We start from the raw sequence: 24,998 nt of genomic DNA on the forward strand, positions 1-24,998 counted from the left end.
TAGAAACAGTTTTTTACGTTTATTTAGCTGCATTTTTATGTGACTTTTCTGTACAATACCTTTTGGTTAAATTGAATAAGTTTTTCCCTTCCAGCCCATGTATGTGTGTAAAATTTGCAGAGTATGTGTAACTTGTGGTATTGTTTTAAGAACACTCATCAAAGGCAATAGACGTCCAGTCCTTTTTGACTGGACATGGATTGGCCGTCAATCGCAGCCAAAGAGTTAAGTATAGCCTTTTCCACATCTTATTGCATGCAGAGCTGATCAGCATTTGACATTTTAGAACTTCCTTCAAGCATTGCGTCAATAAATTGCTAAATGATGGCAAAAAGTAACAGAAGAACGTTTTGCAAAGCTATTTGTAAAGCTTTTAGACTTCAGTAAACCAAGGTGAGAGCCATTATGCACAAATGGAGAAATCAGATTAGTGATAAAGTTTCCAAATACAGTAGTGGTGAGTCGAAAAGTGTCAAAAACAAACTCAGGACAACATCTAAAGAACTGCAGGTTTCAATTACGGCTCATGTTCTAAAAGAGAACTGCAAAGTTTCAAGGAGAACACCACAGCTGATACAAAAGAATGTAAACGCTCATCTTACTAAAATAACATCGAGGAAGAATATGATAAATTGACAAGACCAAAGTTGAACTTTGTGGAAGGTGTGTGTCTTCTTCCATCCTCTGGGATTGTCACACAGCATTTAAAAATAAGAATATATAGCTAGCATTAAAATTAATAGTTGGAATGTGATGATCTGGCCCTCCGTTGATGCTCAGGGACCTGCACAACCAACTATAATTAACGGAACCATTAATTCTGCTTTTACCAGAAAATCCTGCTCAAAAATGTTCTGGATTTAGTTTGTGACCTCATGCCGAGATGAACTTGGGTTTTGCAGTAGAACATCAACCAAAACTACACTAACAAATCCACTTCTGAGTGATTTTGATGAAAAACAAGGTGAACTGGGATGGTGTAGTCAAAGTTCAAACTTGTATCCACACTATTTTTCATGTTTGCCTAGTCTGATATACAAAATATGTTGATGTGTGTGTTTATTTGGCCTCATAAGCATCTAATAGTTTCCATCTAATCACACGTAACCCAAGAGTAGTACATAGTTACCTGAATCATGCCATCACGAGCACACACATAAAGCCAGTTGTCTGAAGATATATTGTACACATTTTTGCTGACGTGTCGCTCAGTAGCCAATACTTGCCAAATATACAGCTGGCCATATTTTGCAGGTGTGAGATGCCTATGAAGCAATATTAAATATTTAAGATGGCTTTAAGTGCTGCCTTTTAGTCCACGCAAGCTTGCACATAATTCAATGGATTGCTTTATTACACAAAGCATTATAAGCAAGGCCAGCTTGTTAAGACCTTTTAATGACAGTCATGAAAGATTCATTCTGTTTCATTTTTCTCAAGCAAATGAATTGTTCCTTGCTATTAGATCTTCTACCAAGCTTGTTGTGACGAATAGTTCTAAAATGGCACACAACACAGCAGGCACCTGATTTATTTCTCTTCTTAAAAAGCCTACATCTTTCAAATTGTACCCCACAAAATTACAAATGGGTGCTTTCTATTCAGACATTATTTATCAGGCTCACTGAGCTCCGTGCTGATGATCGTAACTTTATAAGTTCTATTGTCAATATGAAAAACTAACACACCTGCCCAGTTAGTTTATGATGGCTACAGAGCAGTGCTAATACATCAGGTTTATTTATCTAGTATGACACAAGCACTAAAGCAAGTTCATCCATCAAAGGCACAGGTTTAGTTCTACTGTACTGAAACGCTTGGCAAGAAATCAAAATCCAGCATTTAGTTGCTGTAAGTATCACTACAATGCATTTTTCAAAGACAATGGTAGCAAATCACCTGAGATGATGGTTTACAAAAGCAACAACAACAAGCCGTATAGCCTACACAATAACAATTAAATAAAAGTAAATAACAATATAGTTATAGTTTGATCAGGAGGCTGTGAAGAGAAAATGCTAGGTCCTTGTGTGGACCATTTGATGTATCGTTAAGAATTAATTTGATCATTAGATTGGATAATAAATGAATAATTGAATCAGACATTAGTTCCTTCCAGTTGAAACTTGCAAGCTGGCGTTTTGACCCACTTTCTCTCTACTGTCTTTGCTCACCAACGGCCAACTGCTCTGACATGGACACAAGGCATGTCTGCATTTGAACCCATTATAAATACTGAACGTTAACGGTCGCAGAACAGCATTAGCCATTTTATTGGGGTTGTATTTTCCTCACATAGGACAATAAAGTTAATGACAAGTATTGTCTGTGCCATAAAGCAGTCATATATTTGGACATGCTGGTTAGGCTTCAAGCAAGCTTTGTGGCATCTGGCTATTAATTCGTACACATCCAAACATGCTCATCTGAATATCTATATATGGAAGGCAGACCACTGTATATGTCATGTTTCCCCCATTATAGGTTTAACCCTTTCAGGGACAGTGGCCACTACAGTGGACATCAATTCAAAAATTATTATTAGTTATTAGTAGTTAGACGGCAATAGATGTTGAATCAATTTCAGATGAAAATGATCATTCCTACTTATTTACATTTATTATATATTAATGTTATTCTTATTCATATTCTTTTTTCCAATTTATTTAGTTTTTTAATTTTCTGTTTCAAATTATTTATATTTTTATCAATTACTCATGGCATCTTTAATTTGTTTTTATATATATTTTTAATTACTATTTAAACATGTTTTTCCCCAAAAATTGATTATTCAATTAATTTGAAATCATTTTTATTTAGAGATATTTTATGACCCAACACAAAATACATGCGGGCAAATCTAATACTGCAATTGGATGTGAAATTGGGGCGCAAAATATTCAGCTGCAATTGCCTTGGCCATTTGGCCACACGTTTGAGACTGCTGTACTATATGAATGGAATAAAAACATTTAAGAAGAAAAAAAATCATACTTTGTCCATGAAAGCTGTAAACCATAATATTTATTGCATCTAATCAAAGCAGGCTATTGCTTTGTGTACCATGAATAAGCAAAGAACAAGGGCACAAATCTCTCTGCGGCAATATATACATTTTAATATTTTATTTTTTTCATAATTTTACTTTGTGGAGCAGAACATACTGTATTTTTAACGTTTGAATCCTGTTTCGAGCTTGTTGAGAATATTGAAATAATTCTGATTCACTCTTTCGAGAATCATACTTTGAACACCAACTTTGAATTTACGATATTAAACTCTGTTTAATAATTGAAATAGTAAAAATAAATTGTAAAGTTATTTACAAATAAATTAAAATTCAAAAACTGTTTGAGTTGGTTATATATCGGTTTACGTGTAAATTCTCCATTTTATTTTCTAGCTTTGAGATCCTCGCTACCGCTAGATAGCGCAAGTTGATTGTTATTTCCTGTGGTTCCCCGAGCTGTAAACACGACAGTCATTATAAAACATTTCGCTACAAGTAAAAAAAAAAAAAAAAAAGTCATTTAAAGTAAAGTTATTATTTTGGACATCAGTCTAGTCTGGTGCTGTCTTTTAATTTCGTAGAACAATCTCGAATGTGCTGATGACGTAGAGCGTGTGGACCGGGTCATGTGACCAGCTCCGTCCCTGAACTGAAATGGACGTCAAAATGGAGGTCGGGAATCTATCGTCTATTTTTTCTTCTTTAATTAAACGGCTGTATGCCGGGTCCGCCGGCGTCATCACAGCGCTTTGACATCACTGACAAATTGTCGTTGCGTCTTTCATCTTTGCTCTTTGTTGCTCGCCTTCTAAAAGCTCGCGCATGTGTGTTTTGAATTAACATTTGAGCTAGCGGAAGCGCTAGCAGGATTTAGCGTCGCATGCAGCTGTGGGCCGAATTTATTGAAATAGCCGCTTTAAACGTTCTATTGTAAAATTACTTTTGTTAAAGTGTTATTTTCATTATTTAACTCAACCATGTCTTGTATAGTGTGTTTCTAAACCGACATACCTCGTTATGGCATACGATTCGTAATATCAATCCACAGTAATACACGGTGTGTCGAAAGTAGGTATCGTGTATTGTTTTATTGGATTGATTTATGTGTGCCGATACAGTGAAAAATGGCAGATAATTTGAATCAATCCTTGATTCTATGGCACCATTTGACAGGTACCCACGAAGAAAGGGACTTTTAAAGAAAAGTAAGGAAAGGTGCAAATTAAAAAGGGGGAAATGAAGGAAGGAAGGCGAGAAGAAAAAAGCAGGTCTATGTTGGAAGGAAGGGAGGTAAGGAAGGCAGAAAAGCAGGTTTAAGTGCAGGAAGAAGGTATGTAAGAAATGAATAAAACGCATGTATGAAGAAAGGGAAAGATGGTAGGAGAAAAGCAGGTTTGAGGGAAGGAAGGTAGATTTTAGCGTAGTAACGACAATTAGAATCTTAAAGTATGAGTTAAATAACACAAAGGAACTGTGAGGGAGGGAAGTCGGAAAGGTGCCCCAAAATTATTGTAAATTGTGTCTTCTGTGTCTGTCTGTAACCAGTTTTTTTCCCCCTCACACGTTAACTAATGTTTTACGAATAAGTGTATAGGTTGTCAAAAATGGATCCAGACCACAAACAAAAGTTTTGTATTGTTAACTCAATACAAAACTAATCACAGTGTCAAGAGATGGGTCATAAATGTAATAGTAATGGGAATTGTCAGAAATATATTCAGCATGATTGTTTTTGTGGTTGTATAGGGGGGAAATGGTCTTGTCTCATACAAGATAATACAGTAATCAAATTAGGTCTGTTTTATAACGGTTACACTTAATGTTAAAATAATAGCTCAATCGTATTAAAATATGAGCTTTGCTAAATCATGTTTCAATTGGAGCTCATGTTGTGAACTGTGGATGTTTCTGTGTAGAAAGTGTTTTTCATTGCCATTTTACTTGTGTTAAATGTGCAGGACCGTGACTGTAAAGAACCGGAGCAGCTCAGGAAGCTCTTTATTGGTGGTCTGAGCTTCGAAACCACAGAGGAGAGTTTACGGGCCCATTTCGAGCAATGGGGAACACTGACAGACTGTGTGGTATGTATGAAAGTGTTGCCATGTGGAACTGATTTAATTAACTTAATCAGGGCATAAATATAGTTTTTTTTTGTTTGTTTGTTGTTTTTTTTTTATGGTGTAATGATTTTTTCCTCAAGAGATGGTAGTTAATTTGATGTATTTTTAGAGATTACGGTATTATTTCTTAGGTGATGAGAGATCCCAGCACCAAGCGGTCAAGAGGCTTTGGCTTCGTGACCTATTCCTCCATGATGGAGGTGGATGACGCCATGAAAGAAAGGCCTCATAAAGTTGACGGACGAGTTGTTGAGCCCAAGAGGGCCGTGTCCAGAGAGGTACACAAACTGAATAGCAAAAGAACATGTGATACATGTGGTTGTGACTCACCGTGATTGTGGTCATCACTTTTGCTTCAGGATTCCAATAAACCGGGCGCTCATCTGACAGTGAAGAAGATCTTTGTGGGCGGTATCAAGGAGGACACAGAAGAGTACCACATCCGAGACTATTTCAAGAAATATGGCAAGATTGAAAGCATCGAAATCATGGAGGAACGACAAACCGGCAAGAAAAGAGGCTTCTGCTTTGTCACATTTGACGATCATGACACCGTCGACAAAATTGTTGGTATGAGAATATCATTAGCATTTGGGACCTTTTCAGTGATGTGGTTATTAGGACAAGTATCTAAATTCTCCAATTTGCCCTGAAGCTCAGAAATACCACACCATCAATGCCCACAATTGTGAGGTCAGGAAAGCACTCTCCAAACAAGAAATGAACGTGATGTCCAATTCCAGGGGTAAGCACGCGTTCCTCAAGATGATGAATTGATTTTGACACCCTCATCTGCAAATAGTGATGGCTAACTTTAATCTGACCCTTTTAGGGAGAAGTGGAGGCTCCAGTAACTTCATGGGCCGAAGTGGTAATTACGGCGGTGGCGGTGGCAACTATGGTCGAGGTGCGTTGTTTTTGTGACATTTTATTATGTTGACATTATTAGAGATAGATCAAATATTGATGTTCACAAGATGATCAATCACAATCTGTTCATGGAGTTTGGTCGACATCTGGTGTCCAAACAGTAGTTTCAATAGTTTTTTTTCCTAATTAACTAAAGATGCACGATAATATCGGTTACTGATAATTATTGGCCGATAATGGCAATTATGACGTCACACAGATAATCCAGATTTTAAAAAATTCAACCGATAATGCAATCCGATAATTATATACTTGATTTAGCCTTCAATTGTCCGCTTCTCCACTGCCGCCTCCTCAACCCTTCCTCTCTCTGAAACCCCTGAGGGGGAGGGGTTGAGGAGTATGGCGTCATTGAGGAGGCGGAGTTACACAACAGGGTTGAGGCAATATTATGGCAGATCTCACTAACATGGGTTGTTTTCCGTGTGGTAAACAAACATCGCTCTCGCCATCTGCAAAACATGCACTGGAGAAGTTCGAGGCAGAAAGAAAGAGTCTTTTTCAACACCACTAACCCAGCAGCCATTTATTTTTGGAACGAATATGAGGCTGCTGCTAGCGCAAATGCTACAGCCAAACACACATAAACTAAGCTAAAAAACAGGGCTTGTGACGATAGAGAGACGCTGCGGCCTTCTCGGAGTCTGGTTGTTTAGGAATACAGCCCAAAGCCAGTGGTAAACTCCATCTAAGGCTAAACACCGGCAAGGAGACGGATAGTCGACAAGTAGCCGTCTTCCGACGGAGCCCGCCGCTCTGGCCGGTCCGATTGCCCGGCAGCGGGACCTCTGGCGAACACCCCGGTTTCTCGAGCGTTCCCCCACGGCGTACGGCACGTGAGGCGCGCGCCTCCGTCCAGAGCAGAGCCATGCCCCGAATACGCCGCGGCGAGATGGCTGGGCCGGGCGGATACAACACCGGTACAAACGTAGCTGCCGCCGCCACTCATCTCCAATTCAACTCATCGTGCACTACGGCGGCCGGACGGACTGAAGGGCACAGGCGGGATGGGATGCCAGACGAGAGACGTTTTTATTTTATTTTTTTATACCGAAGTGACCGGAGAGCCCAAGCCCCGGATAAAAAAATAATGCAGTTTATACGACCACCATTCTTTGTGAAAAACATGCCAATTACGTGAGTTTCACCACGGACATTTGGACAATTGATGTCAAGTAAGCATGCTTCAGCACAGTGGTTTGATGATAATTGTAACATGCACCAAACCACTCATAAGAAGTCAGTAATGCATTCAGTATGCTGTAAATTTATGACGTCTTAATTAGATCATTCTTCTTAAATCTAGTCAAATAATTTTCCCCATCTTGTTTTGAGTTTTAAAGACTAATTAACAGATGATTGCTCCCGGATTTTTCCACTTACTTCAAGTAAATATTGCCATTTGCTCTTATTAAGCCCATAAATCTTAAAAAAAAAAAAAAAAAAAAAAAAAAAAAAAAAAAAAAAAAAGGTCATTTTTCACCTAATTCAAGAAAAAAATGTCAAATAATCAATTTCGATTCAATTTCAAATAATGTTTTGAACCATACCTATTCTTGAACAGTTTTGAACATTTCTGGCTTTTTTTTAGGATCAAGTATAATAATTTATTGCTTAAAATTAGGCTGTTAAGCTTATTTTCAGCTAGCTTTTTTTCTTCAAGAAATCTGAGTGAAATATACTTGAAGTGCTGGCAGATAATTCCACTTATTTCCAGTAGGTTCACACTGAAAACAAGGGAATTTAACTAGTTTTAAGGAGGTGTGTTTTTGCAGTGTAGTGTTGTTATATGTTGGGAATGGCTTACTTTTAAACGCATTTTTGTGCAACTTAGGTATTTACTCTAAGTAATTGTTGCCAAAGTTTACCATTACACAATGTCAGACAATCTGTCTTTATTTAGATTTTGGAATTTACTACTTGTTCACATTTGATGTTGAAAAAAGGAGCAATAAATTATATTTTTGCACAGTAATATTTTCTCTTGTGAATACTTTAAAATTTTACATAAATCTTTTAATAGAATTATCGGTTTGACATTATCGGTTGGAACGAGGAGGAAGTTATCGGTTACCGGTATCGGTTGAAAAATGTATTATCGTGCATCACTATAATTGACTAATAATCAAAATTGGCAAATAATTGACGTCTCCAAAAAATGTTCAGTTGCTTTTAAATGCCACAATATTGTCACTTTTTTTTTTTTTTTTTAATCCTACAACTTGCCAAGTTCATTGGTTTCAAGATTGTGCTAAATCACATTTTCTCTTGCTTTGGTCTAAACCCAAAGAAAATCGGTGATATAATCAACAGAAGATTCCCAAAAATCTCAACAAATTTGTAAATTTATAAAAACCAAACTAAATGTGCAGAAGGGCACAGGGATTCAGACTGCGACCAAATGGTCACATTTTGTGACTAAAATTTGAGCCAGTGCAAGTATTTTTTGCATGTACTCACATATGCGCAACCAGTAACATTTTGGGTTTTTTTGTTTTTGTTGCTGACAAACTCCTTCACGGTTAACTCCACTTGTTAGCGGTAATGTAATGAGCTGGTTTGCCAAGGGAAAATACAACAGAAGAAAAAGAAGGTGGAGGTTGGCGATGTGTGGAGTGTGTTATAATTGGGGTAGCAGGAAAACTTGACAGCATTTGGGAACAATGGCAAAAAGGACAATAAGCGACTACTTTCTATCCAACAAACCCGCCAGCACTGCTTCAAAGGAGGCTGACTGGGGCAATAAGTCCAACTCGGGCTCGACACACAGGAGGCAATGAGCAATGCCGGTATGATGAAGTCATCGCTGTTGAGATAAAGCCAACATACGGGCGCAATGCGTCCCACACCGCCTTCTGCTTGTGTGTCATCGCTCATCTCTCATTAGCTATGAATTTGAAGGGCATTTTAAAATTTCCGGTCTTGGTAGAAGAGATTGTAATAGCTTTGTAAAGAGCTATATTAGTTTTGGCGAGAAAGGAATAGTTTTTTTTATTGTTGTTGTGAACTAGAGTTTCTCACAACGTACATCGAGAAATCATATAGCTCACCAATTGTAGGAGTGACAGCCATTTTCTCCCAAACTTCAAGAAAACGCATTTATCAAGGTTTCCTCGGCCCTAACTTATGAGTCTCCTACCACCGAACAGCATTCTATTACTACGCTAGCACGTGTGCGATTGGACGCACTCAGAGTTTGCCACAAAACACTCACTACCGCCGGGAACGCATCCTCCGGTGGGTTTTTAGAATCGACACCTTTCAAACTAAATGTCTCAAACCTCTGGGGTCGTAGAACATTTTGGAAGGGACCATATTTTATTTCGGCCTCATCATAAAAAAACAAACATTGGGATAACGCTTAAAGGGTACTGGAAAATTGGTCTTGAAAAAGTGCATGAATTTGGCCATGATAAGGGTGTACGAACTCTGCATTATTCAGAGTAGCTCAAGTGACGTTGTAATACTGTAAATTCTCACATAGGTGTGAGAATCGGTTTACCACTGTCTGTCTCTAATGACAAATCATTTTGATTACCTTCTCAGACAACTATGGTGGAGGAAGAGGTGGTTACGATGATTTTGATGGTGAGTAGTTGCGTTAATTTCTTTGAGGGCTTAACATGTATTAAGTATTTTGTTGTTTTCCTGACTAGGTCCTGGTTCAAATTATGGTGGTGGTGGAGGAGGAGGTGGTTATGGAGGGCGAAACTATGGAGGAGGAGGAGGAGGATATGGTAATCAGGGTGGTGGATTTGGTGGCGGCTGCGATGGAGGTTACCGGGGTAATGGTGGAGGTAAAGCCTTCAATTATCTAGAATGACAGCTGATCCTCTCGGAAGTCGCTGAGTCACCTCACGTCTCATTTTTCAACGTTAACAACCGTTTGGTTTTGTCAGGTTACGGCGGAGGCGGAAATTACAATAATTGTGACAACTATGGTGGCCATCAGTCCAACTACGGGCCCATGAAGGGAAACAGTTTTGGTGGCAGAAACTCAGGTGGTCCATATGGAGGTGAGTTGTCTTCTCTGCTGTCATACATTGGCGATTAAGCAGAACTTAGTCTTGTATTGCATTTGTAGGTGGCTATGGCTCCGGCGGAGGTGGTGGTGGTGGCGGCGGTGGCTACGGCTCAAGGCGCTATTAAACATTACATTGGTAAGTTTGCGATCGACGCTCACGTCAACCCTTGTAGCAGAGTACAGAGTGAGCCCATGCAAGTGCAGAATAACTGTTTGTTCTATCCTGTATCCATTCAACAGGCTTCAGTTCTTAGCAGGGGAGGCGAGGCGGTCAGCAAAGGAATTGTCAGGAAAGCTGCAGGTTACTTTGAGGCATTAGAGGAGCACACGAGTCAGACGTTTTAAGGAAGAAGGACTGTACATTTAATCGCATTGATACCTTATTTTGATAGATGTTTGCCTGCAAAGCCACTGTCCCCTCCACCCTGTGCGTTTCAAGTGTGGGTATCGTGCCTGTGGTTTCAGGGGTCGAAAGATTTCGATTATTTTCTAACCTTCAGCCCGTTGTTTATATCTTTTCTTTTTCATTGTTTTATATGGCTCAGTTTAACCTGGCTTTTGTCCTTCGGAGTAGTTGTAACAGTTCCTCTGTTGAGTCAAGTGTGTTTTAATTATTGTATGTCAACACAGTAAATCCCTCAAAGTTTATCAGTTAGATTTCAGGGAATTCTAGTTTGTGCAAAGCATGAATAAAAATGGTGTAGTCAAGCCACGTGAGGTTGTCTTGCCTGATGTATGTAATTATGGACAAGGCGATGATGCAGTGGCCCTAGGCCATTATAGGAGCCACGAGTGCCTGCAGCGTCGCTAGTTTGGAGGATTGCAGATGGCGGTCAGACAGCAAGCACATCTTCAGCCAGCGCCAGCACAGTGGACCAGTCAGCATTGTGAGAGAGAGAGGGGAAGAGAAGGAGGAGGCGGCGGTGAGCACAACGCCAACTTCCTGAAGCCAGCTAGCGAATGGACATTTTGGGGGGGCTTCCTGTTCAGTCAGTTTACCCAATAAATACTGTAGGTGTCAGACTTGAGAAAGGAGTATTTCACAAGAGCTGATTCAAACAAGGGCGAGCAGGTAAGAGTAACCACTTTGCTTGATTTGCAGATGTGGAAAGCGGACGAAAATCTGTAAAGACGCGATAACATGGAAGGGTCTGGATGGGTAAGATTTTTTTTCCAAATATTATACAAGGATGTTGAAAAAAATCATTAACTTAAGTCAACTCAAATAATTATACAAGTGTTAAATATAAATAAGAAAACGGGTCTTACAGGCGACATCCCTGATCTAAACCCCCAGTTAAAACTTGAAATAAGAGGTCCAGTCTTGTTCTACATTAACTTTCATAATAAGTTGAGGCTAATGAGCATTATCTGAAAAGGGCTGCAATGATTGAAATTGTGCTAAATTGGTATATTTGCCAAGTTGGTTTCTTGCTCAGTGCTATTTAAAAAAAAAAAAAAAAAAAAAAAAAAAGGAAAATGACATTAAGGAATCCCTTGCTATCCCAACCAGGTATTATCCTACACAAGATCCTTTTAACATTAGATTTCTTTACATTTCTGCTCAACAGACTATCCTACATGCCAAAACTTTATGAATTAAAATGTTATTGTTGGTTTCACGATCTACAAACTCCGAAAGGTTAGGCATGAGCCAGTTAGCAGTTTAAAAAAAAACTCCTTTTCAAAAATGCTAAAACATCAGTGTTTCAATCTCTTTTCATATTCTAAGAATTACTTACTGTTTTATTATACTATTTTATTTCGAAAAGTTGTATTTTGTTTCTGCTCAGGTAGGACAAAAATAAAAATTCTAGCTCAAAACTTAAAATGAGAAAACCAAGGCCAAACACTGAAATAATACATTTATTTATATATTGATTCTTTGCCTGGATCATTTTCGGCACTTAGCAAAATTTGTGTCAAAGTAAACTCACTTGTTGCTTCATAAGTGATGTGTTGGTATATTAACCAGAAGACAAACAACTGTGGGCAATTAAGTTTTTACACACGTTTACAAATAATAATTTAAAAAAGTAAATAAAATGAAAGCAATCTCTTCAGTCTAAAATACTGTAAAAATGATTTGGCAAGGATCTTTGCTAAACATCAGTGTTATTGCACACAGTTAACATCCTGTTAAAAACTACTTGGCTCACAGCCATCACACAAATACAGTACTAAGAAAGCAATGACAAGATGGATTACTGGCCTTTAAGGACTTGCTCACAAAACCTCTGTAGAGGCTAAAATCCTTACATTTGTTAAGGTTTACTTTGAATAAGACTATCATTGGAGCCTTAGAACAGCAAAGCTGTAGTTATAGCAGTGACCAGGATTTTCTGGGAATTTTTTTGTGGCGCAGAAACTTCTAAGCCAATGACTTATTTGTTACACACAAACAAGTAATTACTTGCAGCCTAACCATAGACTTCATAATGATATTGAAGGGACAAGGGGCGCATGGCTGATTAATAGGTGACCTGCATTGTTGCCGTGGCCATCAAAGCTGACCGAGTGGAATCACAGAAGAGCTTTCTTCATTGAAAATTCTTGTGAATAAATGCTTAAATCCCTAAATTCTTTATAGTTATGGACGTAAAACAGTCTTGACCCTTGGTTTGAAGCAAAAAAAACAAACGTGCAGTTAGCATATATTTTACGTAAATATGTTGAAGTACGATGCTAGTCTGTCAGTCAATGTGGCGGCCGCCATATGTAAACACAGCTTTTCCGGTGGAAAATTATTGTAAATAAATGCTTAAATCCCTGAATTCTTTATAGATATGGATGTAAAACAGTCTTGGTTAAAAGCAAAAAAAAACTGCAGTTAGCTTTTATTTTACGTAAATATGTCGAATTATGCTAGCCTGTTAGACAATGTGGCGGCAGCCTTACAACAAAGAGCTTTTTACGTTGAAAATTCTTGTGAAAAAACGAGAAATATAATGATTACCTTGAATCCTCGAACAAATCATTCCTAAGACAATCCTTCCTGTTTGTATGCGGTACAGCTTTCGTACTTTACAAGATAAATCCGGCGTTTGATCGCTGCATGTGTCGCTGTGACCGACTGCAAATAACTAAAGCAGACTGGGATAGCCCCCTACTTGGAGGCATGGCACAGTGAAGGTCGAATCTGATCCGTCAATATCATTATGAAGTCTGTAGCCTAACCTACCGAACGTATAATTTTATCTGCAATGCCAAAGCCATAGCTAAGGCCAGTAACAGCCCTGTAATGAATGACACACATTAGCATTGCGTTTGTTAGTTTTATGTTTTATTATCATTCTTTTAAACTGGTAGATAAATGAATGTTGTATAAAATATTTAGGAATTAGGAAAGATCTCCCTTATTGCTATTAACATTCAATAGAGATTATGCATGACTTTGGTTTGAATAAAGGTATTTTTCTTGGATTTGTGTTTTATTATTATGTAATGTTCTTAGTGAGATAATGTTTATACATTTTTTATAACAAGTTTGCGGCATGGTTTTTACCTATTTAGCTATGTCACTTTCCCTCTTTAAACAAACACCACGCACACACGCATGCATACGGGCTTGGCGGTTAAAGGTGGTGTTTGTGTGTGAAAGTGCATGGCAGGCAAATAGTGATTGTGTGTTGCTTGTAGGCCTAGTCGGATCATTTTAAGAGTGTCTTGCATCAACAATTGTGGCCTTTGTTGTGCAACAATAAAGCAGCGGGTGTGACTTAACTGACCTCTGTATTAAAAGATTTAGGTTACCGGTACTGTACAAATAACTGCAGTAAATGAAGGGGAAATGATTGGGACTTGGTCAAAAGCCCCAAGTTATCTTAATTTGCAGCTATGTGAGACTTTCAAGTCCAGAAGTAACCCAAATGTGTGGTGAGTTATGCAACAACGCTACAGACTTTATATCCATCTGGTTTCCAGTCTGGTATAGACTTGCAATGCTATGCTTTCATAGAAAAATGAGGCCATATAGCTCTGGGATGGTTTATTGAAAAGCATAAGAATGTGCAGCAAATCATAGGGTGTTTGGTTAACGATCACTTAGCATACATATACAATATACCGTATGAATATTTACATGTACAGTAACAGTTATTCATCTCAGATGTCTATTTACAAATAATCACGTCAACTAAGAAGGCAGAGTACAAAAGAGATAAAATATCAAAAATATTACAACATCCAGGAAGAACCAAAAACTATACAATAATTCTGCAGAGCTACTGATACTTAAAGCTGAGAAATTTGTTGCATAGTGCGACTACATGGCTGCAGTACATTACTAGAAAGGGGTTGGTCTTAGCTTTTGATAGTCTTTTTAGTACGAGGAACGAGGAAGACGCTACCTTCAGTGGACTGCTGCAGCGAGAAGTCTGATGGGGAGATGGAGTTGCCATCCTCGTCCTTCAACATGCTGAACACGTCCAGGTACAGGCTGTTCAGCTTTCTCTTCATCTCTCTTAGGCTGCTCACATTGCGGGACTTCTCACCCAGCAGACGTACTTTCTCCTCTTTGAGCGAGTCCAAATCGTTCTCCAGCCCCACGATGTTCTCCATTTTGCGCTTGCGGCAGTTCTGTGCCGCCACCTTGTTCTTGCCACGGCGGCGGATGTCCCGAACCAGGGCCAACTGGGTCTCATTCAGCTGGTTCTTTGAGATTAGCTCATTGTAGTCGTCAACAGGCAGGTTTATGATCATGTCGATGCTGAAGGGGATCTTGAGGGCTTTAGCCCTCTGTTCGTCTCTAGAGAGACGAGAATCTGACCCTCTCTTGCGTTTGTCTTTAGTGAAAGGTGAGGAACAGTGCCCGTTGTCCTCTGACAGATCTGTCATTTGTCCTGTTGGCTCATCTTCCTGGCTCTGCAAGTGGCCCGTTAATGTGGACAAAGGAAAGACTCGTTGATCATCATCAGGTTGAAAATTCAATGAGAACATTTCAGAGTAGTCAGATTTTGCACTGCCAGGGTTCTGTTCCATCTCATCCATCTCAGAATCACTACCGTCGAAACCCTCATCGCCATACAGAGATTTCCCAGGTGAGCATGCGTGGGGACTTGAGGAGAGTCCAGAGTCTAAGTCAGGCACTTCTGCAGGCACATTGCATCTTCCCCGCTCAAATGTATCAGGTGAGAGGCTGTACAAAGTGTGAACATCGGACACGATATTGCATTTTTTTTCTTCAAGATCCTGTTGACTGCTGCTCCCCTCCGTTATGGGGTCAGGGTAAAATGTGTTGCAAAAGCTATTAAGGTTGAAATGAGTGTTTAACTGGGGAACTTCTGATTTGATTTGGTTTGCATTGTCTGCTGGGGTGATGTTGGGAACTGAGCTATCAAATGTATTTATAAAAACTGTAGGACACATATTTAAAGTATTCTTCTCTTTCCCTGGACTGGACATGGGGTAAAGGGAGTAGTTTGGATCCTTTGCTTCAGTGCTGTTTAGAAGGGGGTAGGCCGTCGTCTCTAGTGCCTCTTCTATTTGTAGGGTCAGGCATTGCTGAAAACAAATTTTTAAAAAAACTCAGTACAAGCATTTTTTTTTTTGCTATGTGAGCAAAGTATTGACCCTGAACAACCACAACACCTTCCTGCAATATTGTCCTCATAAACTTGCTTGAGTGAGACGAAGATTTTGGCAGACAATAATTAAGGCACTATTAAAATTCAACTTACGTCATACAAATTAATGTCCAATGTGGCAACACACCCGTCAACTAATTAAACACAATTGCTTATTGCATGAGACATTTTCTAAAGAATTGTATACAGTACATGTTTATAGATTCAACATCTGTTCTTCCACAAAGCTGTTAAATCTGACGATACGCTGTCCCATATGTCCCTTTTGCTAAATTACATAATGGCTACTATAACGTGGCAGTAACGTGGATCCAGTGTTATCTACAAAATGCAGCAAGGAGAGACTTGTCGAGAGCCTGTCAGTATAAACGACTGCTGTGAAAAGTGAGCTTCACCCATTACCTCAAGCTGTTATCTAATGCCTTCCAAAAAGAAAGGGTTAAAGATTGCTACACGACTACTGCCGCTATGCCATGTTCCCATGCATACCGGTGCACCAGCAAAGCTTTCCAAAACTGAGTATTTATTAGAGTGGAACTATGTGTATAAATAATTGTTCCTGTGACCAAGCTACTCTATACAGCAAATTATTCAGCTCGTACCTGCAGCTCAGGAAGTGACAGCAGCTCCATCCAAGCCTGCTCGATATCCAGAGACTCCTTCTGTGACTGGGGTGCTGTCAGAGGATCTGGTGAAAGTGTTAGAGGGGCCAAAGATGGCTGCTCGGGGGATGTCAAAACGCTGCAGCTGCTGGCACTCGTTTCCAGGCCAACAGGCACATCCTAGGAGGTAAAGCATATGGTTATTTACATTTTACAAATGTTGTGTTGAAGGACCTGGAGTAAATTACCTCATTTTCCTCAACTGGAAACGTCTCTGCGAGGAGTTGCAAGCATTCATCAAATGACAACGTCTCAGCACTCTGCTGTGTAAAGCTGACATCCTGTAATGGACGTTTATTGACTTTTTATTATGTACCACCAGCTAGAAGAAACAAAAATGTAAACAAAAAAAAGCCTACAGGTGCCTTATTCGGTTGGAAAACGTTACTCTGAAGCCTTCAAGGAGAGTGCTAGGCACAGAGCTGCCAGGCTGGAATTTTAGCTTAACAGTTAGCACGCTTGACTACCAACCGGTGACGTTTTTGGTACAGTGAGCAGGAACTCACCATTGTACAACAGTGGTACGATCAATTGTGAGTGCCCCAATTATTAGTTTATGAGCCACAAGCTTGGTTTATCAGAGTAATAACAGTATGATAAGGGGTTGCCATATTTGTGGAATTTTCTAAAATACATGGAATGAGCACTTCTTCATAATCCTTTGTTTAAAAAAAAAAAAAAAAACTATTGTGAAGGGCAGAAGGATTGTTTGATGAAAAGTAAATGACCTATTTTACTCCTCTCAAATAATGTCCCATTTTTGCCATTTAAATGGAATCCTCGCCCAGGTACACCACAGTAGTTGTGACATTGATTTTGCGAACGCTTCTGAATTTTTGAATGTGCAAGATTATTGGTGGATAATTTAACTGAATCAGAGCGCAGTTTCCTGACTAATGAATGGAAATCTGCACTTTAGTCACAGAACATTTTAAACTTGTTTGTCAAGGTACACAGTATATTACAAGACATCTAGAATCAAAGACGAGCAACACTACAGGGCAACCTTTGCCTCACTAATGACTCGAGTCAGTAACTTAGCAACCACAAAAAGAAACAGGAGTGGCTTGGCCCGTTCATGCATAACAGAGTTCATGTGTGGGTACCTGTGCAACCTCCAATGGCACGGAAGTTGACTGCAGTGGTGCGCTGGGTAACAGCCGTGGCACATACTCCCCCGTCTCCTCGTCAAGCTGCAACTGTGCCAGGAGAGCCTTTTCCTGCTCACGGAGTAGGTGCAGCCTCTTCTCCTCCGCTAGCTCCTGCTGCCTCTGCAGCTCGTGCGCCTTCTGACGGTGGCTATAGTCAAACACCTCACGCCGCGCCCCCAGATCAATGTCCTGCCTCCACAGAATGTCGATCAGTTCCATGTCCTGGAAAGAAAAAGCAGTACGTTAGGATTGGTGGCACAGTGGGAACAATGGGCGGAGGGAGGACAAATGAAGCCAGCCAGTGGAAAATGTGGCTGCACCTGCCACACCCTGTCCCCCGCTGCACCTTGCTGACAACGTAGCCATTAATGGCACGGGTGAACAATAGTTGTTACTGCTAATATTTAGCCAGTTGACACCACATACAAAAAGTCCTCCAATTTTGTGGAAGGTATAAATGTATCACTCGTTTAATTTTCACAGTTGAAGTCTCACTCAGCCACACAATGTGTTACAATACACCTGAAGTCATTTTTTAATCCGGCTTGTCCTCACGAATAAGCAAGTATCTATTCCAGCTGATAATGGGCGAATCAAGCAATACATCTTGGACAGATCGCCATACAATCACAGGAGATTGCTGGGCTAGTTTTGTGGGAGGAAGCTGGAGTACTGTGAGAAAAGTTACACAATCAGGAGAACATTGAAATTTTACGTGAAGGCTAGAATCGAGATTTGAACCCTGAACCTCATAAAAATGAGGCAGGCGCAATTGAATAAAAAACAAAAAATAATAAATGATCTTATTCACATTCACACAGCTTGCAAAGAAAAAATGCCATTACATTCCCAGATTTCTTTAGAATGTTGACACAATATAAATACAGTATATGTGTCCCATAATTTCACAAATTCTTTCGGTTTTCCTTTCGCAATGTAAGTCAGTCTTTCCATTCCTATGCCTTGCGACAGTCCAATTATGTACTTTCTTGATTTTAAAGCACTACATTTACAATTATTGTGTAACTTTTCTGAATTTAAGAATATTATTTCGGTCTTCCATAAACATATTGACTTAGTTACTCGTAAATGTGTATATTTGGTGTCGTTTGTGCTATGATTTAGCAAGTGCAAATATGTGTACTTCATTTATAGTCAACGATGACTTATACGAGCTCCACAGTTGATATTTTCGCTTCCTTAACGTTTAAGCCTCTGCTGGATAGCACTTAAAAACCAAAAAGATAGGTCTTTTTAAACAAGGCCATTCCAAAATAAACTGTGTTCTTTGAGTTAATAACCAGAACTTATTTACAGAAGGAAACCATTTCACAAGCACCCTTGAATGTTTCGTCAACCAACATGTGTGGAAGTCTTTAAAAGCATGTGACTAGTATACGGCTCAGAAGTAGACATAATTCATATGGAAGCATGTGACTTGTATATGGCTCAGAAGTAGACATAATTCATATGGCTTTCATACATTGGTCTCAATAAAAGGAAAACTGGCTAGGGCCCAAAGCTGAACCAAATGGAATGTGTAAAATTAAGATTCATTTCAGTGACCAAATCCTTGCCTCTGTGTTGCATCATATTAAAAGATAACTCAGACTGACCATTTGGCATTTACACAGGCTCCAAACAATCCATGTAGACAGGCATCGCACATCCTAGCTTTGTAGATAAGACACGAAATGTTGATATCTCAAAAAACAATTGACGTTCCTGGCACACTGCCTGTGGGCCATCATCTCATCACAAATAATATAAGCAACTTTAAACAGTTTACCGTCACCAGGCCTTCTTTGCCACCAGAACAAGGAAACTAAGACCATTAAAATAAGGACGTGTTTCCCTGTCCTCACTACACTAACAATGAACATTTGTATGCAACATGCAAAACCGCATGCCTTCCATTTAGACAATTATCCTGTTGTCAACATTTTAAACCATTACAGACACACCATGAGATCAAGTCACAAATGCTGTCAAAATAGGTGAGAGTTGAGAAGACTGCATTTTGGGAAATTGTTCTTTAAAGTACTCTTCTCTAATTTAAAAAGGAAAAAAAGTACACAAAGGGGACAAACTCCTTTCATCATATCAGCCTACATGGCCTCTTGACCGCTCATGATAGAACACACACATGTCCCAAAACAGCAAAGTGGCTTCAGTAAAACTCATGGATTAGGGGAGCCTCAAACCACCATAATTTAAAGTGCGTACGACAGGAGAAAAAAAGTCTTAAATAGGATTATTATGTGAATTAGAATCATATTTTGAAACGATTCGACGATATACAACAATTTCGCAAAGCGCAGATGACGAGAAATTAGTCTTTTAATCTGCCGATTAGCCACGTCTACCATTATAGGGCTCTGGCGTCCCCAACAGGTGGATGGCGTCAGCGGAGTCACGATTTCATCTGATTTAGTATGCAGCCAATTGAGGGGGAATTATTCACAACGAGGAAAACGTGACGAATAGAGCCGCAAAATATCATTGTTTCAGTCTCTCTACTCCAATATTTTTACAGGATATTTTCTTTGTCCGAGTATTTTTTCCCAATTGCTAAATAAATTGCTTCAGAAGGACCAGTCAGCCCGTTGAGGGGGAATTATTCAGAACGAGGAAAACGTGACGAAGAGAGCCGCATAATGTCATCGTTTCAGTCTCTCTACTCCAATATTTTTACAGGATATTTTTATCCAAGTATTTTTCCCCAATAGCTAAATATATGGCATGATCATGACCAGTGTTGTTAATAACGCCGTTATTTTTTTCAGTAGTGGGTAATTTAATTAATTACTTTTCTCATCTTGGCAACGCCGTTACCGTTACTGAGGACGGAAAGGCATGCATTACTATGCGTTATTATATTGGTCGAAAAGTCTGAGGGAGACGGACTCACCGAGACGACAGCAGAGCAGGAGTGGGGAGGAGGCAAGAAAGTTGTGACGTCGAGCAAACGCGATGCTAGGTAGCTCCAATAATACATGTTGTAGCCGATAGCCTACAAACTACGCCCGCATGTTATGGTAGATATCACATATACTGTATATAGATATAACTAGATGCAAAATGACAGACACGGCACTAGATGCGTTAGTAAACAGCCGCCATCTTAAAGCAGTAGACTTTTTAGGACGGCTCTGTTGTAGACCGGCCTAGCGAACCTGAGTAACTTTTTTATCTAAAATACTTCTAAATCGGCAAAATCTTGACTTGAATCTATCTTTAAATGATGAAACAGTTTTAAAACTTTCATATGTCGAAAGTAGAGAGAAGGGAACTAATGCAATAATGAGAGCAATTTTAACAACTTTTAACAGTTGATTCAGGGTAAAGGGTAAATTAGGGTAAAGAATTGGGCTCGGGCCAATTGTACCAAAAACCTTCACAAAAAAATTCACATAGTGTGGCCAATGTTTTTTTTTTTTTTTTTTTGAGGGGGAAAAAAAGTAATTATCACCAATTACTTTGCCAAGTAACTAATTACTCTTACATTCAGGTAATTGAGTTACTAACGCAATTACTTTTTGGGAGAAGTAATTTGTAACTATAATTAATTACTTTTTTTCAGTAAGATTAACAACACTGGTCATGACAAATAACAGTCTTGTGCTAAATGGAATATGAAATAATAAAAATGCATTTATTCAAGACGACATGGCAAAATTACTCGATAATGGTCAAAACTGTTGACTTCACCTTTACTGTCGCACTCCCGACTGATATTTTATGCAACCTAAATCGGGCTTACGTCATTTCCCTTCCCCGGCTTTGGGGAATGTAAACCAACCAAGAGGCGTGAAAACTAGCTGACATGCTAACCCGAACCGCGTGATGTTTCAAAGTCTTCGAAGCAGAAAATCACACATAACTAGCCCAAATCATTTCACATGACGAGTGGGTTGTCGATTGTCTCCGCCGATCGGCAAACCGCCCGGCGGAGAGCAATTTACAGCTCGTTCCCCTACTACTACGGACAGGAGAGCTCGTCGGGGAAGCAGCTGGACAATGACCGCCGAACAAACCGGCCGACGTCGGAGGAGCGTGTAGCTGCTAAATGGTCAGCACGAATATGGCAAAATAATGCTTTACTACACGTAAACAGCGAGAAACTCAGTGGAGGAGGGCGGCTGCAGTTGTTTTCCAGCTAACATGTGCAGCTAATGTGTATGAGGAGAGATTTTAACATGCCCATCCATGATCAAATGTAAGTAGTCCTTTATTTAAAGAAAGTTTGTAGTGTTTACTTTGTAATCACTGTATTCGCGGCTATTTCTAACTCAAAGTTGCAATTTCTGATCGGTCGGAAAATTTGACAAAACACTTGGCACGGCTCTCCCGGCGGGGGGGATGTGCGACAAGCCGCCGGTCGTCGGCCGAGGGGACAAGGAGCATGTCAGCCACAAAATGCAAGCCACCTACATATTAAAATGATCCCAGTATTTGACATAATACAAAACACGATGTTTACTCACTTCCTCGTAAGTCCCATGGTCCCACAGTAGCAAGGCTTGTTTTGGCCAATATCCACTGGTGAATGGGAACCTTTTGAAACCCCAAAAAGGCGCACACGCATCTCACTCGTACAGCAAGATTTTTCTGCAGCCGTTTGGCTGGCGTGATGCGAAAAATAAACGTATTAATCCGTAAAATCAGCTGAATCCTTAGTCCTTCTCATACAACAGTACGGTTGTATAGTGAATAGGACTCCTTCCTCCATACATGTCACAGCACCCTATTTCTCAACTCGAGACTGTTGAAGGAAGTCACTCATTTTCATGGCACGGGATTCCAAAAACTAAATAAATATAGCGGTCACTTCCACACACATCCAAGCGGTCCGTTTCATTCAGGAGCATAAAATACCGCATGTATTATGAAATAAACATGCTTTTTCGTGTCACAGGCACTTTAAGCACAATAATGATAGCTCTCCATTCCCCACAACACATAGAATATGTTGTTTCTTTCCTTTTACTGTATTACAGGAGCTGTAGATTGCTGTACATGGAAGTAAATATGTATATATATCCAGCACATGACTCGAGGACGTAGGAGATATGGGACGGATTCTGACGCGTAAAGTAGCTCATTGTGCACCGATCGTAAACCACAAATGTCCTCTCCCATCCTGTAGTATTTTGGAAACAGCTGTCATTTGTGAAAAAACAAACACTACTCCGCTACTTTGGGCTACACTAGTCATTATATTTTTCTCTTTATTCTACATATTAGAGTTTACCTTTTTTTGGGGGGGGGGGGGGGGGGCAGAGATTCCAACAGTAGCTATACCAGTTTCACCAATAAGACATCGCAATACTAACCACATGATTTCATTATACCAGACTCAAGCTTGCTGTTCTATGATCACGCCAACTTGTTCAATCACTTGGCGTTATAGCAACGTAAAAAATTAACAATTTGACATAGAGCGCCGCTGTCAACATGACTCGAAAGAGCGGGTTTTAATCTCTCTCCCAGTTTTTATTTGGTACCAATTGACCACGGAAAACCGGAGATATGATCCTTTTGGTTTCATTATACGAAATATTTGATCTCCACTGGATAGCGCTCATGTTCTTTGGACGAATAATGCAAAATTTCTGTAGATATTTTTTTCTCTCACCGGACTTCAATGTTTTTTGTTGTTGTATTTCTTTAGCTTAATATGGTTATGTAATATGTTATAGTACAGTATAATAATAACAGTTCATATAAAAGACTTTGTGCTAAGAAGAAAAAAAAACATTGTTTAAATAGGGGGGTCTAACATTTTAAGCAGTTACTCACAATGTTACTCATTACTTGAGTATTCTTTTCACCAAATACTTTTTTTCTTGTACTTGAGTGCATTTTTTGGATGACTACTTTTACATTTACTTGATTACTATTATTTTAAAGTAACGCTACTCTTACTTGAGTACATTTTTTGTCTACGCTGCCCACCTCTGCTAACACGCCACTTTGCTTAGATTTCATAAGCGTACGACAGTAGGACCCTGCTGGTGCCTCACCGAACCCATTAGACTTACCGAACCCCTGGGGTTCGATCTCACCCAGGTCAAGAACCACTGATCTAATGTTATGTCCAGTGAAAGTCAAGTCCATTGGGCATGTTTGAACATGTTCTGCTTGAGCAAAACCCACCGTCGTGATACTGAACGCGTCATAGCATGATCCACAGTTGGGGTTCCCTTCAGAGACTTGTACGACATGATCTTCAACACTGTTAGTGTATTTTCTTAAAGTAATAAGATGAGTTTGGGCTGGTTGTAACTGGTTCCGCCTCCACCATATCAGATCGGAGGTGATCACATGCTATGAAGGGGAACTCACGATACTGAGGATTAGAAGAAAAAAAAAAACATGCTGCTTTTTTTAAACAACTGGTGGAAACTGAAGCCACACGTTATTTACCAAATAAATAATTTTTAAAAAATACTTCATTTTTAATGAGTTTAGGAAACGTCGTCTTCTTGATGACATTTTCAGTAAATAGGCAAAGGCAATTTGTCAAGTTAGAACGTAGTGATACATTACAATATTATCATGACATCACATTGTTTCAGAAGAAATGTTTTTGAACATTTCACCAAAGTTGTCTACGCTTGTCCTTAATATTTACCTGCTGTCCGGAATGCATCACCTCCATTTCGGTCATCATTAATGAACACGCGGTCTTCCGAAACGCAGTCACAATTGTTTTATTTCCTCCTCAGTCGTCTGGTTTACCAAAAAAAAAAAAAAACGGCCAGTTGATAGTCCGTCTCGATGTCTGAATAGTGGAGAAAATAACACTTCCTCTTACCCAACCAACATCACGGGAAAGTATGGCCCTGCCCACCGAGCTGCTGCTTCCCGGTTGTCACTCGCTGGGCCTCGCCCCATCCTCGCCGGTCCACGTCCACGAGTCGTGTGGGACGGTCAGTTCGCTGCTTTAACTCACTGTGTACCGAATCATACTTGTTCCCAAGGGGCTGCGATTTCTGAAACGTTTTCAAAAGTTATTTTTATATGTGGTTAGTTTCCCTAGAAGAGGTTTTAAAAAAAAAAAAAAAAAATGCATATTATTCTACGTCGCAAGTCATGAAGAGTTGGTTCTGCGTTGGTTGTTTCACAGAGCCCCCTGCTGGTTATGGATCTTTGAGGTGAGAGGGCCCGAGTACTCTCTCAAGCCAGAAGACTTATTTTGTTTTTTCCCAAATGATTTATTGAAGCACATTGTCTCTTTACGTTATCTAGTGTGACCATAATTTTATTTCCAAAAAAGAGGATACTCGGCCCGGCCTCGAGATACTCAAATTTCACCAGTGGCGCCTCCAGAAATTTTTCTTAGGGGTGGCCAGATGGGGCCACTTAAAATCTTGGGGTGGCCAAAACTAAAAGCCATAATTTCAGGTTTTCATTATATTATTGCAGTAAAAAGGTCAGGGGAAAACTATCAGAAAGACTTAAGGACACGGCTACTGATATACTTTGGTGTACTGTGTAATATTTGATGTTA

At 39.6% G+C, this 24,998-nt stretch overlaps 2 protein-coding genes across 7 annotated transcripts; one reads left to right on the top strand and one right to left on the bottom strand.

Annotated features, from left to right (window-relative positions):
* Positions 1-3,534: 3,534 nt before the first annotated feature.
* On the top strand, positions 3,535-22,701 carry hnrnpa3 (heterogeneous nuclear ribonucleoprotein A3). Of its 3 annotated transcripts, XM_057852180.1 has the most exons (12): positions 3,778-4,078; positions 4,184-4,300; positions 4,969-5,091; positions 5,262-5,408; positions 5,490-5,700; positions 5,786-5,875; positions 5,963-6,037; positions 9,607-9,648; positions 9,717-9,857; positions 9,960-10,076; positions 10,145-10,220; positions 10,325-10,796. In XM_057852180.1, exons 2-11 carry the CDS (start codon positions 4,247-4,249, stop codon positions 10,207-10,209), a joined length of 1,065 nt encoding a protein of 354 aa, XP_057708163.1. In that variant the 5' UTR covers positions 3,778-4,078; positions 4,184-4,246; the 3' UTR covers positions 10,210-10,220; positions 10,325-10,796. The 3 variants fall into 3 exon arrangements, with proteins under 3 accessions (XP_057708165.1, XP_057708164.1, XP_057708163.1); XM_057852182.1 differs by lacking the exons at positions 3,778-4,078; positions 4,184-4,300 and adding an exon at positions 3,535-3,682; XM_057852181.1 differs by lacking the exon at positions 10,325-10,796 and adding an exon at positions 11,187-22,701 and having other exon boundaries at positions 3,777-4,300.
* On the bottom strand, positions 14,058-24,460 carry nfe2l2a (nfe2 like bZIP transcription factor 2a). 4 transcript variants are annotated; one of them, XM_057852177.1, is made up of 6 exons: positions 24,303-24,460; positions 24,120-24,217; positions 17,438-17,704; positions 16,520-16,612; positions 16,272-16,451; positions 14,058-15,586 (listed from the first exon to the last, which is right to left on the bottom strand). In XM_057852177.1, the coding sequence occupies exons 2-6, from the start codon at positions 24,156-24,158 to the stop codon at positions 14,387-14,389; spliced, it is 1,779 nt and encodes a 592-aa protein (XP_057708160.1). In that variant the 5' UTR covers positions 24,159-24,217; positions 24,303-24,460; the 3' UTR covers positions 14,058-14,386. The 4 variants fall into 4 exon arrangements, with proteins under 4 accessions (XP_057708160.1, XP_057708159.1, XP_057708162.1 ...); XM_057852176.1 differs by lacking the exon at positions 24,303-24,460 and having other exon boundaries at positions 24,120-24,291; XM_057852179.1 differs by lacking the exons at positions 24,120-24,217; positions 24,303-24,460 and adding an exon at positions 19,272-19,496.
* Between the last annotated feature and the right edge of the window lie 538 nt (positions 24,461-24,998).

Source organism: Corythoichthys intestinalis, chromosome 12 (genome assembly GCF_030265065.1).
Source record: "Corythoichthys intestinalis isolate RoL2023-P3 chromosome 12, ASM3026506v1, whole genome shotgun sequence".
Lineage (NCBI taxonomy): Eukaryota > Metazoa > Chordata > Actinopteri > Syngnathiformes > Syngnathidae > Corythoichthys > Corythoichthys intestinalis.